At 43.6% G+C, this 18,850-nt stretch overlaps 1 protein-coding gene across 1 annotated transcript in view; it reads left to right on the forward strand.

Annotated features, from left to right (window-relative positions):
- Positions 1 to 810: 810 nt before the first annotated feature.
- Positions 811 to 18,850, forward strand: part of LOC138948532 (collagen alpha-1(XI) chain-like) — a 106,224-nt gene continuing 88,184 nt past the window's right edge. The window contains exons 1-2 of the mRNA XM_070320084.1: positions 811 to 1,232; positions 2,683 to 2,940. Of these exons, the coding sequence (XP_070176185.1) occupies positions 2,784 to 2,940 (157 nt within the window). The 5' untranslated portion in view covers positions 811 to 1,232; positions 2,683 to 2,783. The remainder of the gene's footprint in view (positions 1,233 to 2,682; positions 2,941 to 18,850) is intronic.

The following is an 18,850-nucleotide window of genomic DNA, read 5'->3' on the forward strand; positions in this document are numbered from 1 at the left end:
TTGCTTTTGGTAGGCCTCTGATCGGTGGGCTACTCATAGACTTCTGATCTGTTTGCTTTTGGTAGGCCTCTGATCGGTGAGGCTACTCATAGACTTCTGATCTGTTTGCTTTTGGTAGGCCTCTAATCGGTGGGCTACTCATAGACTTCTGATCTGTTTGCTTTTGGTAGGCCTCTAATCGGTGGGCTACTCATAGACTTCTGATCTACTTGATTTTGGTAGGCTTTTGATCGTTTGGCTACTCATAGACTTCTGCAAGGCTTCTGATCTGTGAGAGGCTTCTCCGAAAGGCTTCCAATCTGTACGATGGCTACTCATGGACTTCTGAACTGCGGGCTACCTGCAGGCTTCGGATAGGTGGGCTACTCATAGCAGCCCCCCGTTCTGGGGTTTTCAAGTCCTTTGAGGTTCGTTCTATAGGCCCTTATTCTACTTTTCCCCCAAATCAAAGCCCTTCTTCGAGGTATTTCTTCTGTGAGGTTACTCGATCATATCACCCTTCTTTTGCAGTTTGTTTTTGTTTTGGTTTGTGCTAATTTGTTTTTTATTTTGAAAGGCGTGGATTTGATACTCCCCTGACGCTTTTGCTAACTCAGTTTTTTCGTCAAGCATCCTTTTCACAACCCCCATTATTCCGCAGGCCTTGCTATAATACCCCTTATTCTGCGGTTTTTCAACGAGGATGCATTTCACTCTTGCCGCCGCGTCAAGTTTTTTGAGGTTATGACCAACTCGGCTCGCCATATTTTCTCAGGCGCCCATTTTTCGTGCCAGGGGTGCCAGACTGCATGGTTTTCCCATAGCGTTCTCCATCTCTCGTTGCCGCTGCCGCCAGTCTACGCTACACTGCCTCAGCTCTACTCCAGCAGGCAGCAGACTCGGCAGTTTTGTGCACAGAGATATAAGATTATATTATATCTCTGTGGTATAGACTATATTATATCTCTGTGGTTTTGTGGTGTGGGTGGGTGACTCGTTGTACCGACGGTTCATCACTCTTCTTTAACACACTCACTGTTTTGTGGTAGTGCTGCCGCTGTTGTTGAGTCTTTGGTGGTTTTGGTTTGTGTGTCTGTTCCACGTTGGCGAGTTTTCTTTCCCAAACTTGTGGTGTCTTTGGACTTGTTGTGGGAGTTTGTATACCACCTACTTCCATCTTCTTCTCTTTGCACCAGCGTGAGACTGGTGTTGGGGGTCTAGACGGACACAGGGAGGAAAAGCGTCGAAGAACGGTAGGTTTGTGTGGTTTCAGTGTGAGTGTAAAACAGTCAGATCATTCACACATCCAAAATCAAATAGACTGCCAATTAACGTTCCAAAATTCAGAATAAAAAGTTTAGTTTTTTTTAAATAACCGTTCCTACAACATACCTTTCTTGTTTTTTGAAAGTGGGATTTGCAAAAACAACAAAATAAAAATTAAAGTAGCACCAAAAAAAAGATTACCAAAATAACTAGAAGACCTAGATTTTTCGACCGCAATAAAAGACACAGCATGGTGGGAAACAGCGCACATAAAAAAAAACATTGCTCACAGTTTTCTCTAGCAAGGACGCCAGACTTTACATTGGGGAGAAGTTGATGGAGATAGCAGAAGTTGGCAGGAGTGTGTAACTTCCCTGAGTAGCGAGTGTTCAGTGATAGTTCATGTACAACATTGCCACACCTCTTGCCGCCCCTCAAATTCTCAAAACTGCTGACTGTGGTACTTTCAGTCGAAGGCCTGTCTGGCTGTACTAATTTCAATCAAAACTCTTAGAACTCTTAGAATGCATTAGTTTTAGTCAACACTCAGAACTTCAAGTGAGAGTTTAAGCCACACTACTCTTTCATTGTGGAAAGTCTAGAACGCTTTCACAGACGGCGGTGGTTTCGCTGAGTCTTGGGCCGGCTGTGATAGTTTTACAGTGCCGAACACTTTGTTTCAGGTAGTGAACTCTTTGACTGTATTAGTTTCAGTCCACACCGCAAATCTGTGACTTCTGTAGTTTCAGTCAGAGAACTTTTTGACTGCAGTAGCTTGAGTCAGGGATAGAAAACTTTCTGACTGTGGTTGTTTTAGTTTCCCGGCATTTTAGTATTTTCATTGAGTCCGCAGAGGACTAAGTTTACTCAATTGACTGTGGAGGTAATTTCAGTCAGAGAACTATCTGACAATGAAAGTTTCAGTCAGGGATTTATGTGATTGGAAGTTTTAGAGTGAGAACGCTTTGACTTAGGTATCAGTCTTCTTTCAGTTATAGAACTTCATGACTGTGGAGTTTAATTTCAGTTAAAGAACTCATTGGCTGTGGTACTGATTAATTCAGCCAGGGCACTGTTCGACTGTGGTAGTTTCAGTCACTGAGAGTATTCCTTGTAGCAGTTTCAGTCACGTACAGAAGTGCGCTAGTTTCAGTGAGACATCCCTGACTGTGCCACCAAAGAACTAGGGGAAGCTGTCCGCTATAGTGCCACGTAGCTTCAGCCTGAGAACTCTTTAGCTGCAGTGGTTTCAGTCTTTCTTCTTCTGCGTTCATGGGCTGAATCTCCCACGTACACTCGTGTGGTTTTACGTGTCACAGTGTATGACCGTTTCATATTTACCCCGACAGGGTCAAGTTTAGTCCGAATTCTTCCATCGTAGCCCTCGTCACGGTTTCAGACCTCTCAAGACGAAACTCTGTGCTTTGTGCGTTTCAGAAGTCAGGGGCATGACGACGACCAAGTGAAGCGAGACGCCGCGTCCAACGCCCGTGACGTGAAGCGTGACGAGCGCTGACGTCAGCAGCGGACTGGAAAGGATGAGGCGTGGAGGCCTTAGCCCTGGCAACGTCCAGGGAGTGAGGTCACGGTCTGCTGGACAAGGGGGTCACGTCGTCATGGTCACTCATGGTGTGGTCTTCCTGGTGCTACTGGCTCTGCAGGGGGCCTGGTCAGCCAACGTCCCTCTGCCCGAAGGTCAGTGCCGATGACACTTTTCTTTGTCTCTATTTTTTGCCGTCAACTTCCAGATCATTACTACATTAGTGACAAATGTTCCTTTCCATCTCAATCACTTGTTCGTTTTGTCTCTATCTGTTTAAACCGTCCACGTACAGATGCTTAGTATTATTTAACACATGTTCTTTTCTCTCTCTCTCTCTCTCTCTCTCTCTCTCTCTCTCTCTCTCTCTCTCTCTCTCTCTCTCTCTCTCTGTCTCTGTCTCTGTCTCTCTCTCTCTGTCTCTCTCTCTCTCTCTCTCTCTCTCTCTCTCTCTCTCTCTCTCTCTCTCTCTCTCCATCTTGTACCATTCCGTGTTACTTATTCGCGGTATTTTGTTGGTGTCTCCATCAATTGGCCTTCTTGCCTGAGTATTATGTTCCTAGTTTTGTGTGGCACGTGACGTACGTCTTTATGCAGCGCAAACTGCAAGTCTTGTAGGCAAAGAGATGCAATAATGCGGTTTCGGCCAGGATAGCCTACGGTCAGATTTGCTCCGCCAGAAGATCAGTTTTGCGGATTCTGACGTTTTTCTGACCTCTTTTCCCCTTTACTTTGCAAAAGTTTTTTGGTTTTTTGTTGGTCGAACGAAGACATGCAATCTCAGACCCATTGCAGTGCAAAGTTGTATCATAAATCGTGAGCGAAACTTGAACTGACTTCTGTTCAATTAGGAATCGTTTGCAGTAAAAGCCCGAACGTTCAGTTCAAGCCTCCTCCGAGGGGTTCTTCGTTACATGTTGCTGTTGTACAGACAAAAAGGCCAAATTATGAAGAATTCTTCGGTATAAACGTCCGTAAAAATAGAGCATAGAGCTTTGTATGTGTGCCAAAGGTAGTACAACTTCAAGACGGGGTCCTATTAATTCCGGCCGTGTATACGAATACTTTATTGACAACAGAGCTTGGTGTGTGCGAAACACCAAGTCTGCATTATCACTTCCAGTCTTTTGCACGTCAGCAAAAGTTCAGGACCTTGTTTCCCGAGTTGTGTTGGTGTCAGTCTCTGACACGTCACCGCCACGTGTACACGCCTCTCGTGCAGACGTCTGGCCTGCTACTCTCATGAAGGAAACGATATGCGCGTCAGTTCTCCCCCTTGAAAGTTTGGCCGTTTGGTTTACAGGCTGTGAAAAACTGCAAACAGACACTGACAAAACCTCAATACGATTTATTCTTTGATACGATTCAAGTTGATTGAAGATGATGTTAGGAGCAACTTCCTGTCTGAAACTTTCCCCCATCTTTGCCACTTTAGCCTGCATGTTCGAGTAGAGTTTGTAGACAGGTGTAGCTGGAAGTATCGATGCTGTCAGGGTAAAAGGAATACCAACAGCAATCGAAATAGACGAAGCATTTTCCCCAAAAAATTAGTCGAAACATAAAATGTCTATTTTTTTTCTTAAATTTGTGCCGACAAAAAAGGAATTAGTATATAATCTTGCACTGAGTACGTCTAGAAACTTGAACATTTGTTTGTTTGTTTTACTTAACGCCCAGCCGACCACGAAGGGCCATATCAGGGCGGTGCTGCTTTTGACATATAACGTGCGCCACACACAAGACAGAAGTCGCAGCACAGGCTTCATGTCTCCCCCAGTCACATTATTCTGACACCGGACCAACCAGTTCTAGCACTAACCCCATAATGCCAGACGCCAGGCGGAGCAGCCACTAGATTGCCAATTTTAAAGTCTTAGGTATGACCCGGCCGGGGTTCGAACCCACGACCTCCCGATCACGGGGCGGACGCCTTACCACTAGGCCAACCGTGCCTGTTACGTCTACAACTACATCCAACGTACCAACAATAATGAAAAACCTTTAGTGTCTTTGAAATCTGTACCAATAATGATTGTGTACCTTTCGTGTTTGTTTGTTTGTTTGTTTGTTTGTTTGTTTGTACCTGTCGAACTTGAACTTCAAGCGTACACGGCTTATCCTCTCAGTTGTCACCGAACACTTGCTCTCCGAAGGAATTTGTTACTCGATTCAAGTCGTGTGATTTCAAGGCTTGTTCTTCCAAGCCCTCTTTTTATATACAGCGACCAATTCTCCGAATGGATTTGTCACATCGTTGGCGTCAATACCAGTACAGTTCTGGCACCAAGAAAGAAATAGGACACGTCTGGAGGCTGTACATGCCTGAGCCTTGATAGACTGAGCAACATTATTCTGCTCTTGTTACATGTAGCAGTAACACGCGTGTACAGTCTATAGTATGGTCTCCAGAATCAATTACGTTGTTGCTGTTGTTGCTGTTGCTGCTGGTGTTGGTGTTGTTGTTGTTGCTGCTGCTGCTGCTGGTGTTGCCGTTGTTGTTGTTGTTGTTGTTGTTGTTGTTGTTGTTGTTGTTGTTGAGTGTTACATTTTTTGGCGTATTTTATGTTCTCCACAAAAAACAGACTATCATTTTACGTAAATAATGTTCCCTTAGTTCAGACTTCTACTGATTTTGATCGCTTTTTTTCTACATTTTTCTCCGAATTCTCCTAGTGTGCATCAAGACCATTAGAATTCTGGCACCAACAAAGAAGTAGGACAAACGTGGAGGCTGTATAACTGTGTACGAAAGCCTTGGTAGAGCAACATTGTTCTCCGCCGCCAGCACTAAATCGTTTGCAGTCTGGAATGCTCCCCTAAATCAGTCTCTTTCACTCTTTTTCGCACGCCGGTGGAAGCCTGCCACAGTTTCTTGAAAATTTCAATTTCAAAGCGTGTGGAAAAAAACCACCTGGCTATAGGCGTATGGCTTACTCATGTTTTTTTGTTGTTTTTTTGGTTTTTTTGTTGTTGCTTACTCATGTTGTAATTTGCAACAACTCGCAGGTGCGTTATTACTCTCGCAGGGTCTGGCTGAAATCTTGCGCAATAGAGACGCTGGAAGTTGAGAATAACATGCCTGCATGTGCGTGGGACGCGTTTTTTGACATCTCTAATGTCTAAATTTGTAGATGTTCTTTGTGGAATTATCCTGCCAACGCTATAATCAGGGGCGAGAAGCGATTTGTTTTAATGGAATGTACTCTGGGTGGACTGTTGTTTTTCAAAACTGGGTTGCAGAAGAGACTTGTCTCAGCTGTTTCTTCATGCAGCGTGTCAAATCTAATCTTCAACTGCGCCAAGGGCGTGGAGCATGCTAACTGCAGGAAAACATGCGCAATTAAAAAAGTTCAACGTTTCAAGTGGCGGACGTGCTAACCGCATTATAAAGATTGGCGTTAAAGTCGCAGTTGCCATGCCAAAGGAGTCCTGGCAAGCGCATATTTCGGGTTCCAAATTACTCAGAAAAAAACCACGCAGTTTTGTGTCTATTAAAACACATTTATTGTTTTGAAAGGCAGCGTATTCTGCTGTTTCTGTTGCTATTGTTGTTGTGGTTTTCGGTGAATGTGTCATCTATAGTTTCACCGAGGAATATATTTTTTGAAAGAAGTAGTAGTAGTTTTGTACCACATTTTTTGACGTTTAATTGATTATCTTCAAAACAAAACAAATGCATAAATGGAAGGGGGATAAAGTTTGAGTAGGAAGGGTGCTGTCCATATGAATAATGTTGAAGCATCCACAAATAGCCCCTGTACAAGTATCACTCCATGTGTAAACTATAAAACTGCTATTTGTTAACAGAACTCCCCCATCTCCAGCCCCCCCCCCCCCCCCCCCACACACACACTGGCAGACTCACGGTTTGAGAAATGTCACCCAGTTCACAGCCCGAGAAAAGACAACAGACACACAGTCATACATGTATGCACGCGCAAAGCGGAAATGACGTATTCAGGTCTGCATGTCGGTTCAATGTCAGCTGATGGCAGCAGACCAACAGACTACAAAGACCTTTCCCTTGACTCATTGCCAACACCATCAGCTTCCACGCTTAAAATGTTATCAAGCTGTTATTCGCCCTGACACATAACCTTACCCTTTCTGTCTGTACTGTATAAGAATACGACCAAAGGCAATAAGGAGATAATTATGCACTGAAGCCGATTCAACAGCCGGTTCAGCTTCATCAGTTTTGATGACCATCAAAATGGCTGCCCGTGTATGACCCCTCTCTCGCCCCTTCTGCAAAACATCAGTTAAGTCTGTAAAAAAAAAAACCATTCCAAACTGTCAGAGAAGAAAGATGCACTTAGTTTGTGGAGATGGAATAAAAGGGAGGGGCGTAATAGGTGGAGGCAGAGGTTCCGTTTATGCCGTAAAAACACGATGAAGATAAGTCTTTACCCCCCCTCCCCCCCCCCCACACACACACACACACACCCTCCTGTTAGCATCACTGGCGTTGTAGTGGGCGGGCCGAGGTCTTGTTCATGAAGCAAAAACGAATAGTTCTCCACCACCCCCACCCGCCCCCGAACATAACTTTTAACCAATATCTTACCCACATCAAGTTCAAGCCTTGAAATAGACTCGCCGTCTGCGGTTAGCATCCTCTTCAAACGAAAAAGACGAGCAACATAATGCGTTTATGTCGTTCGCTGTTTCCTTGCCTTACGCCCCTAGCCCTGCTGGTAGAACCATGACCTTTTTCCTCCGTGCACTTTCTACATATATTTATTCTTCCCTCTGCTTCTTTACCTCTGTAAACTTGTAGGGGTAGTTATTTTTCGATAATGACCCAGCAACCAAACAAATAACGACCCAGCAACAGCCTGAATCCTCGATAGTGCAATGGGTTGAGAAGTTGTTCTGTTTCGGTACTACTTTTTGCGACTGAAAAGTTCCGAACGCTCTAACGTACGAAGTATACATCTCTGGAGCAAACAATACAAACATACCGCATTTGAATTAACAACTACAGGCCTGAACACATGAATCTTCATATAAAATCCATGAGTTCGGTTGTTTTCTGAATCTAGATTTGCCGTGCTCAAACGTTCATCACAAGCAATTTCCCGCAAGGCAAGTAACTCATACTTTGTCTAGCGACAAGAGTAGTTCCCCTTCTTTTCACTCAGTTTCTTCGACAACAGACTGCAATCCGACGGTCAGTTTTCAACAATATTTCATTTAATAAACAGATCACACGCAACCAAATGCACACATCTCATCAATTTAAACAACATAAAGCGGTTTCATACACTATTTTCCCCAGAAAACTGAACTTCATACAGTTTTTAACGTTGGAACACGGGTGCAAAAGTTCGTCTGCTAGTCCCATTTGACGAAAGAACATTATCCTAAGCAATACCAAAACATATACAGAACACACAATATCTGCCTTTGCCGCCACAGCAGAATAACAGCATAATTATCTGTGTACTTGATTTTAGTCCAAAATAGGAAAACTGACAAGAAGTGTTAACAGAATGGAATGATTTGCACGGAACTATACAACCGCGCATTAATCGATCGCCTGCGCAGGTTGACTGGTTGAGTGAATAGGATTCGATCAAACTTTCGCAAAAAACCTCCTCTTTTCTTTGAATAACTGAAGAAAGGAGGAATAAAGAGGTTACACACCTCGTCTCAGTGATTATAAAAAAATAATGGTCTCAGTTCGCGGTCATGAAAAAGCTCGCTAAAGCTCGCATTTTTCATGATCCGTTAACTTCGACCATTATTTTTAATAATCACTGAGACTCGGCGTGTAACCTCTACGTATCTCTCTCTCTCTCTCTCGCTGTCTGTCTTTCTCTCCACCCCTCTCGATCTCTACATCTCTTTCTCTCTCCCCTCTGTCTCTCTCTCTCTCTCTCTCTGTTTGTCTGTCCCCCTGTCTCTGTCTCTCTCGTTCTCCCTCTATCTGTCCCCCCCCCCCCCCCCCCTCCTCCCTGGACTTCTTCTTTTCTTCATTTTCCTTCATGTTTTAATTGAATTTGTGCAAGTCTGCGTGTGAAGATTGGCGATAAGTTGATTAATATCAAGCTAATTTTCACTATCTCGAGTGGTGGCTGGCGTCATGCTAAGCAAGACGCTTATTGGCAGCGAACTCTGAAATGTGCTTTGAATTAAAAAGTCAGACATTTTTGATGAAAACGTGGGCTCTACTCAATGTTGGAACGGTTAGGTGCATCCAGCTGTACTATAGGCCTTATTACCCCCCCCCCCCCTCTTCTACCCACCTGTCTGTATCCATATTACTGCCTTTATCTATTCGTCCAAAGTCCAGGGTTCGTACAGAGTCCTTGAACCCTGGAAAACTCCTGGAAAATTGGAAAACCTTTTCCAGGCCTTGAAAAGTGCTTGAAAATAGAGTTTTGTTAAATAGTCATTGAAAAGTACTTGATTTTTCCAAATTGTTGCCTATACATTTCGTCAGCAGCTTGTCTTATTTAAAACAAAATGCAACCCCCTTTTTTTCCTTCAAATACAGTACACACATTTTGGGAGAATAAAAGATCGAGTGAAAACGAAAGCAGACGAACTAACTATTACTAGTCACCCGTAGTTGCTTCCCTTCCCGGAAGTTGGCAAGGGAAACAACTACGGAATGACTAATAGTTTGCAGACTTGAAAAACTGAAGGTAAGCTTGGTGCTTTGCATTAATTTGGGGAAAATCATGTCCTTGAAAAGCATTTTTTGGTCCTGGAAATGTCCTTGAAAACTCATTAAATTGTATCAGCTCTGCCCTGCAGGAACCCTCTCTCTCTCTCTCTCTCTCTCTCTCTCTCTCTCTCTCTCTCTCTCTCTCTCTCTCTCTCTCCCTCCTCTCCCTCTCTCTCTCTCTCTCTCTCTCTCTCTCTCTCTCTCTCTCTCTCTCTCTCTCTCTCTCTCTCTCTCTCTCTCTCTCTCTCTCTCTCTCTCTCTCTCTCTCTCTCTCTCTCTCTGGCGCATATTATATCCACGTATCTAGTCTGATCCTGTTCAACCCACATTCCCGCCCCAAACCCAGATACGGCTGCACAATTTTAAATCGCCCACCTATTCCCCCCCCCCCTCCCCCTCCTCCATTCAGTCTGATCCCTTTTTCTTTCATGTAACAGTTTTCTCAGACGTTGCGAGGGGTATGGGAACGCAGAAAGTGCAAGACGTTTACGGAGTTTTCTGGGTGTGAAACTGGTAATAAGACAGGCACTTCGTATTTTACTACCCACGCTAATGTAAATCACAGATTTGTTTCACATCGGAAGCAAAAAGAAGTAAGCTTAGTTTAAAGAAATGGCAGACGACAAGATATCAAGGGGAAGAGAGAGAGAGAGAGAGAGAGAGAGAGAGAGAGAGAGAGAGAGAGAGAGAGAGAGAGAGAGAGAGAGAGAGCAGGGTTCGACACTAGCGGGGGCGGGGGGCGGAACGCCCCAGAGTTTTGTGCTCCGCCCCAAACATTGCCGAAGCTTGGGGCCCACTCCGCCCCAGGATAAATTCCAACAATGACAAACCGAAAATTCTAATGCCAGCAGAGCCAATCACTAAAAATCGCCAGTCAAAGTCGTCACTGAAATTTGCGTTACGATCAATGCCGCAGTCAAGAAAAAAACACATTCAAATCGTCGAAGGACAATGTCGTAAGGGAAATAACTCCCAGATTGCGCTCTTTAGCGTGAGAGATAAGTATCGCCTTCAAATGCCAAACGCAAAATGTGGCGACACATCCCTGGTGTAAAAAGACATGGTCAAATGAAGATGAAGAACAGGGTGGAGAGAAACGAAAAAAGGAGACCGATGCAGCCAAAAGCGCGAAGCGCTGTCGTAATTTCAATGTCAAATGGTTGAAAGAATTTCCCTGGCTTCAGTACGATGAAGAAAAACAGACAATGCATTGCCGCACGTGAATACTGAGAGTGGGCCCCAGATTTTTTTTTTCCGCCCCAGCAATTTCCATCTCTGGGGCCAGTGTGGCCCCAGGCCAAATAAGTTAGTGTCGACCCCTGGAGAGAGAGAGAGAGAGAGAGAGAGAGAGAAGCAGAAAGAGGTAAGCTTAGTCTAAAGAAATGGCAGACGACAAGATCTCAAGGGGAAGAGAGAGAGAGAGAGAGAGAGAGAGAGAGAGAGAGAGAGAGAGAGAGAGAGAGAGAGAGAGAGAGAGAGAGAGAGAGAAAGAGAGTGAGAGATGATGATGATCATGATGGGACTTTATTTTACAGAGAGAGAGAGAGAGAGAGAGACAGACAGACAGACAGACAGACAGACAGAGACAGACAGAGACACAGAGAGAGAGAGATTTTGATTTTAGTGATCAATGGAGGAGAGGCCAATGTCAATATATTGGGTGTTGACTTATCTGTTTGAACTTTGACTACACCAAAAACTCACTTTCAAGGAAGACACATAATATCGGACTCTCTAATAAAAAGAACGATACATGTACTACTTTTTCCCTTTCCGTTTTGTCTGATTAACACTGATTTAACGTTTCCTTCTGTTTTTTCCTCAGTTTTGACACTGTATGATTTAAACAAGTTGATTCGTGCGCCTGTGCTAACCACATCTCCGTAACCGTTTTCCCTGTCTGTGTTTACAAGATACGCCATGATGTTATCATTACTTCACTCTCGTCTAAACCATATTTTTTGTCTTGTTGCCAACCCTTTTCACGATGTTAAAATTTACAAAAAATCAGTGCCAATATTCTTCTAAATGCTTTGTTGTGGGTTTGGATGACACAATTTCCCCTTCAGCTTCCGAAACTGAAAATTCCATCACCTCTTATCTGCGCACAGGGGGGGAAAGAGCAAAGAACTCTGCGTGAAACTAGGTCTTGGTGGTGATGAGAAAGAGAGGAACAAGAACTCTTTTACGACGGAGTACAGAAAGGTCATATAGTGAGTCTGTCGCATTCGATAGTTTTCTTTCCACCAATCCTGAAGAGGTTACTCGAAGGATGCTGTTACTGTGGAAATAAATTCCTCGCTTTTTTTTTCTTTGACGTTGGGCCAGAGATGATGGCGGCTGAAACGGGAAACGATCCCATTTTCAAGCGATTTCCTGTTTCAGGAAACTTGAATAGATTTGTGAGTCTGTCTTTGTTTTTGTTTTGTTTTTGGAAGACATGTTTAATTATCAGTTTGAAAGAAATGCATGTGAACAAAATACCAATGTGGATCAGATTGAGCACCCACAATGGCCACATCAGTGCGCGCACACACACACACACACGCGCGCGCACACACACACACACACTCACACACACACACAGGAATTGTGAAAATGTAGTAAACTTGGATATGCTTGTCTGGCACATTTTTAATGGGACTAATGACATCATTTACTTTCAGCCTGGCGCTTCATTCATAGGTAACAGAGATCGCATCATGTGGAAAAATAAGATTCCTAGCTGCACAATCTCGACTATTCAAAAGCCAAATCCAAGACCAAGACACACCTTTTTGCTCATCACCCCACCTCTCACTACAGCTCCGCCATTTGTATAAGGCCCAAAAAAAAAAGGTCTGTTTACGGTAACATAGGCCAAAAAAATAGGGTCGGTAGGTCGGGATTTTTTTTTTTTTTTTTTTTCCAAAAAAACCATATTTTTACGTTATTTTGCACAAAAAAACAAAAGATTTTTGGTTTTTTTTTTGTTTTCCCCAAATGCCAAAAAAAAGTCTAGGGTCGCGCGAAAAAAATAGGGTCGGTCGGGTTACCGTAAACAGACCTTTTTTTTTTTTGGCCTTAGTCAACGAACAGAAAAAGCAAAATGCTGCTGACTATTCCACGTGGCAAGATCTATACGTACAGTGTTTTACTTATCGTCACAGGAAATAGCTGACATTGTTCAGCATGCAGGCTTATTCAGCAATTTCCTCGGAAATCATTATCTCACAGGCATCGCTTTTGAACTAATTAACTGTACCACCCCCAGGTTGTCTCAGAATCCGGATTGCTTCCCACACAACACTCGGCGGCAAAGCTCTCTTCATCGCCGTCTGCTTTGTTGCCTTTGTCAGTGGGGGCCTTCCATCAAAGCAAAGCTTCGCGGATCCATCACAGCTTCGCGGAGTGAAATTTGAACTCGGTCGAAGTCAGTTTTTGACAGACTGACGTATATGCTATCCCTTTCGAAGACGGCGAAGAATCTTTGACATTTTTGCTTCCCTCAGCAGAAAGGTTTCTTTTCGGATTTTCGGTGCGTCTCTTGTGCACACGTGCCCTGACGCTGCAAGGCGGAAGAATTTTTTGCGGAATCGCTAACTGAATTCTGTGGGTGGCGACTCTTGGGCCCCAGGGGCCACAGATCCCTTCAGAGACGGTGTTTTGTTTGTAAGGAAGAATAGTGTTCAATACAGTGCAACAACACTTTCTGTACTCAATAGAGATGAGAGAAGTTAACCTTCATGCTTTCCTGTGTGAATCAGTGCCAACCGTCACATACATCCATTAAAGCTTTCATGCGGAGTTAGGTCGAGAGCATTGACCTTCCATTGGAACACACAAGAAAAGCTTTGTGCATATTATTTGTGAATGTATTGTTTTGTCAATAACAAACGTTCCAACAACCTACCTTTCTTGTTTTTACATTTAGTCAAGTTTTGACTAAATGTTTTAACATAGAGGGGGAATCGAGACGAGGGTCGTGGTGTATGTGTGTGTGTGTGTGTGTGTGTGTGTGTGTGTGTGTGTGTGTGTGTGTGTGTGTGTGTGTGTGTGTGTGTGTGTGCGTGCGTGCGTGTGTGTCTGTGCGTGTCTGTGTGTGTGTGTAGAGCGATTCAGAGTAAACTACTGGACCGATCTTTATGAAATTTTACATGAGAGTTCCTGGGTATGATATCCCCAGACGTTTTCTTCTTTTTTTCGATAAATGCCTTTGATGACGTCATATCCGGCTTTTTGTAAAAGTTAAGGCGGCACTGTCACACCCTCATTTTTCAATCAAATTGATTGACATTTTTGTAAAGCAATCTTCGACGAAGGCCGGACTTCGGTATTGCATTTCAGCTTGGTGGCTTAAAAATTAATTAATGACTTTGGTCATTAAAAATCTGAAAATTGTAATACATTTTTTTTATATAAAACGATTCAACTTTACGTTCATCTTATTCTACATCATTTCCTGATTCCAAAAACATATAAATATGTTATATTTGGATTAAAAACAAGCTCTGAAAATTAAAAATATAAAAATTATGATCAAAATAAAATTTCCTTAACAGATTTAAAATCAATTTCATCGTATTCCTTGTCGGTTCCTGATTCCAAAAACATATAGATGTGATATGTTTGGATTAAAAACACGCTCAGAAAGTTCAAACGAAGAGAGGCACAGAAAAGCGTGCTATGCAGCACAGCGAAACCATTACCGCGCTAAACAGGCTCGTCAGTTTCACTCCGTTTTGCACAAGCGGCGGACTACGGTCATTGTGAAAAAATGCAGTGCATGCAGTTTCATTCTGTGAGTTCCACAGTTTGACTAAATGTAGTAATTTCGCCTTACGCGACTTGTTTGATTTTGTGCAGACAGGATGGGTTTTTTTTCTGAATTGATTTTGTATAGACATGTTTATGAAAAGTATGTCAATTATGTTCCCACTCTTCCCAGGAAAAACAATAAGGCTGTGGATTGTTGGCTGATGTCCAAGGGGAAGGCTACTCTTATCGCACGTAAAAGCCTGTGTTGGTGCCATAATTATGATCGTCTACGTTAGAAAACAATCTCAGTTATCTTTAGAAAAATCTACCTTTACAAAAACAAACGACAAATTGTATTATATTCTAGGGCGGGGATGTAGCTCAGTCGGTAGCGCGCTGGATGTGTATCCAGTTGGCCGCTGTCAGCGTGAGTTCGTCCCCACGTTCGGCGAGAGATTTATTTCTCAGAGTCAACTTTGTGTGAAGACTCTCCTCGGTGTCCGAACACCCCCGTGTGTACACGCAAGCACAAGACCAAGTGCGCACGAAAAAGATCCTGTAATCCATGTCAGAGATCGGTGGGTTATAGAAACACGAAAATACCCAGCATGCTTCCTCCGAAAACGGCATATGGCTGCCTAAAGGGCGGGGTAAAAAACGGTCATACACGTAAAATTCCACTCGTGCAAAAAACACGAATGTACGTGGGAGTTTCAGCCCACGAACGCAGAAGAAGAAGAAGAAGTATTATATTCTTTTGTTACTGTAGCAATGACCTTGATTTTGAAAACTCCAATCCTCAGGAGTTAAAACTGTACCAAAACTCTGTTGTAGCTGCATCAGAAGTAGACGTTTTCGTTGCTTGTCAAAATGTGTCACTGTGTCATGCTGCTAACATTTTCCTTCAGCTGCATGCAGGGAATTCTTCAAGCCGCAGGGGAGGTAACCGCACGTCGTTTCCATAAGGGATGTTATTCCGGAATGTGCCAAGAAGGAAGATCCGACGACCATTTTTTTCTTATATTTTGTTAGGACAAAGTTCTTTCGTTCTGTTATTTTGTTCTTCACCACTGCAAAGTCTTGGCATTTAAGTCTCACAGCAGTTGAACTTCCACACACGTTGTACATGTCAAAGACACATGTCATACCTCTCAAACATGTTTGACGTAACGATCTAAGTTTGTGGTCGCAAAGGCCATGGCGAATACCATCTTGAGCTTTGCGTGATGCTCAAAACGGCCGACTGAGTACAAAAACGTCTGTTAGGGGCTCCGCTCACATATGTAACTTCAGCAGGAACGACGACGCACTGCAGATTATCCCAGCCCGCTACACGTTGCATGAAAGGAAAACAGGCCAAGTACTCGTCAATCCCTATCGCGGCATAAATAATAGGCAGTGCGTCGTCTGTACCGCTGAAACTGCGCAGGTATATTCTGCCCATAAGCAGATTTTGTGGCTAACTGAATGATAATCATAGTGGGTGATGAGTAACACAAATAAATGTTCAGCAGAAGATTCGAACTCACCACAGAAAGTGACCAGAATGTTGAGGCAGAAGGTTACTCGTAGTATATCCATCTGTAGTGTGGATGTATAGATCTCTGAGGGTCCAAAGGGTACGTCACAACAGGATGGTATCTTTTCTTTTCTGAAAGTACAACTAGAAGAAAGGAAATTAAGTTATAAATGCTGTCTTTTCCCCTATGTTTTCCGTTTGTCTGTTTGTTTGCCTGCTTCAGTGTTTGGTTTGTTGCTTGCCTGTCACATTATCATTACGTTTACAGATTTGAAGTTTCCGACAAAAATCACGGAAATAGCTCAAACTAAGCACGCGCATGCGCATCGTGCAAACTGTCAAGAAACAGTTATAATCAGTTCTCGGTCGTGGTCTAAATTTGTTAAAACCATCAGAGGTGAGAGAGTGTTGGAAACCGTGCCTTGCGCATGCAACGCTGCCGTTTTTTCCCCAGTTTCGGTTCATTGCGACCGGCGGGTTACACATTTAATTAGACGGAAAGGAAAACGCCCTGTTCCTGTCCCAGTTTTTGTCCAGGAACCGGAGCGTTACACTGATTCTGAATCTGCACTATACTACTGTGGGGAAAAAGAAAACCCGGAGGATGCATATGTTGAGATCGGGCTGTAACTACATTCCCCTTCTCATCTTACAAACACATCTCCAAGGTATTCAGTTGCTCTCGTAATGAGCTATGTATGTGTTAGGCCCCCCCCAAAAAAGTTGTATGTTTCTGGTAACATGACTCCAAAAAATAGGGTAGGTAGGTAGGGATATTATTTTTTTGTTGTTGTTTTTTTTGTTTTTTGTTTGGTCAGGGTAGAAAATAACTATACAGTGACGCAAAGAGACTGGACTTACTACACAAAGAGAAAGACAACACATTACAAAACAAATGAGACAAAAGGGATGCGGGGTTATCCCCTTGTGTCGTCTGCCGTCTGTTACTTTCGTTTTGACGCTTTTTTTCTTCTTTTTTTTTTTACAAATGCAATAAAAAAAAAAGTCTAGGGTCGGCGGGAAAAACTAGGTAGGGTCGGGTGACCAGAAACACAACTTTTTTTTGGTGGCCTTAGCAAGGCTTGGGAACACGTAAGAGTGCATTGCACTTACCAATGACGAGACCCGTTTTGAAACGCGGCTGAAGCTGGTAAGGGGTTTCGCGGGCCTCGCAGCAAAGGGAAAGAGGGACATTTTTCTGGGGCTCGCGAGGCAGCAAGCACTGTGTCTCTATACTGGTAAACTGAAAACTGTTTTGAACTTGCTGTCTTTGCACTTGAGAGTCAATAATTATTCTGTGAACGTCGACATTGGGTTTTGTTGGGGGTAGGGCCAGGGAGGGGTTGATGGTGATGGTGGTGGTTTCTGTTTTTCTTATAATTCTATGACTAGCGATTTCTTTCACTGAATAGCTTTTAAGCTGCTTGTACAGGGTAACATTTGTGTAGCGGAGAGTTTGTTCTGTGTTCGTCTCTGTGCTATTGGAATCGAGAGGAAACAATCTTATAAAACACTAAACAAAAACACGAATAAATGAAAAAGAAAAAAACCAGCTCACAAATTAAAACACGTTTACAATACTTGTTATCTCCCTTGCAGTCAGCGGCATATATATATTTATACAATTTGCTCGAATCTCCTCCTCTCAGTTCTTGTAGGCTCACACGCCGAATGAAAATGTGTCTGCGTTTTGACTTATTTGTTTGCCTGACGCAGCTGTTCTAACTGTAATCTCGTCAGCCCCACCTTCTCTCTCTCTCTCTCTCTCTCTCTCTCTCTCTCTCTCTCTCTCTCTCTCTCTAGATCTCTCACTCTCTTTCTCCCTCTCTTTCTCCATATCTCGATCCCTCACCCTCTCGGTCTCTTCCTTTCTCTCTCTCCCTCTCTCTCTCTCTCTCTAGATCTCTCACTCTCTTTCTCCCTCTCTTTCTCCATATCTCGATCCCTCACCCTCTCGGTCTCTCCCTTTCTCTCTCTCCCTCTCTCTCTCTCTCTCTAGATCTCTCACTCTCTTTCTCCCTCTCTTTCTCCATATCTCGATCCCTCACCCTCTCGGTCTCTCCCTTTCTCTCTCTCCCTCTCTCTCTCTCTCTCTAGATCTCTCACTCTCTTTCTCCCTCTCTTTCTCCATATCTCGATCCCTCACCCTCTCGGTCTCTTCCTTTCTCTCTCTCTCCCTCTATGTCTGCTGTTCGTCTGTCTGTCTGTCCGACGACCCCCCCCCCCCCACACACACACACACATACACACCCGGCTCTGGCATATATATTGCTTTTGCGTAGTTTAACCAGGTGCTCTTTCGTTCAGGAAAATGAGAGACAGGCAGACTGACAGACAGACAGACAGACAGACAGAAAGAAAGAGACTGATTGATTGATAAGAGGTTTCAGGCATAAGCCTGTTCTATTGTCTTACAATATTTTCTTATGATATCTAAAACACACACAAATATGGAGAGAGAGAGAGAGAGAGAGAGAGAGAGAGAGAGACAGGCAGACAGACAGACAGACAGACAGACAGACAGACAGATGTACCTTTCATCATCCTTGACACCTTTGCCTCAGGATACGTCCCCGCCTAATGCAGCTTTGTGTTTTACATGTTGTACACTGCAAAGAAAACAAAGACAATTTAATGCCGTTAAAATTCAAGAGCAGTGTCCCGAAATAACTCTCTCCGTTTACATTCCCTCGTGTACTTATGTCCCTTGAACATAAAAATACAGATTTTCGGGATTGAATATAATTTCACAGTCAGAAGTTCCGGGCAATTCACTTCGATCTTACCCCAGCACGGTCAGTTTCAACTCACTGCCACGGTTCTCTCCGTCCCTCGACTCAACAGATTACTGGAATTTGCGGCACTATTCTTGCATCAATTGTTCCACATTTCGAAAGAAATGTTGATTTGTTTGTTTGGTTGTTTGTTTGCTTAACGCCCAGCCGACCACGAAGGGCCATATCAGGGTGGTGCTGCTTTGACATATAACGTGCGCCACACACAAGACAGAAGTCGCAGCACAGGCTTCATGTCTCACCCAGTCACATTATTCTGACACCGGACCAACCAGTCCTAGCACTAACCCCATCATGCCAGACGCCAGGCGGAGCAGCCACTAGATTGCCAATTTTAA

Source organism: Littorina saxatilis, linkage group LG15, assembly GCF_037325665.1.
Source record: "Littorina saxatilis isolate snail1 linkage group LG15, US_GU_Lsax_2.0, whole genome shotgun sequence".
Lineage (NCBI taxonomy): Eukaryota > Metazoa > Mollusca > Gastropoda > Littorinimorpha > Littorinidae > Littorina > Littorina saxatilis.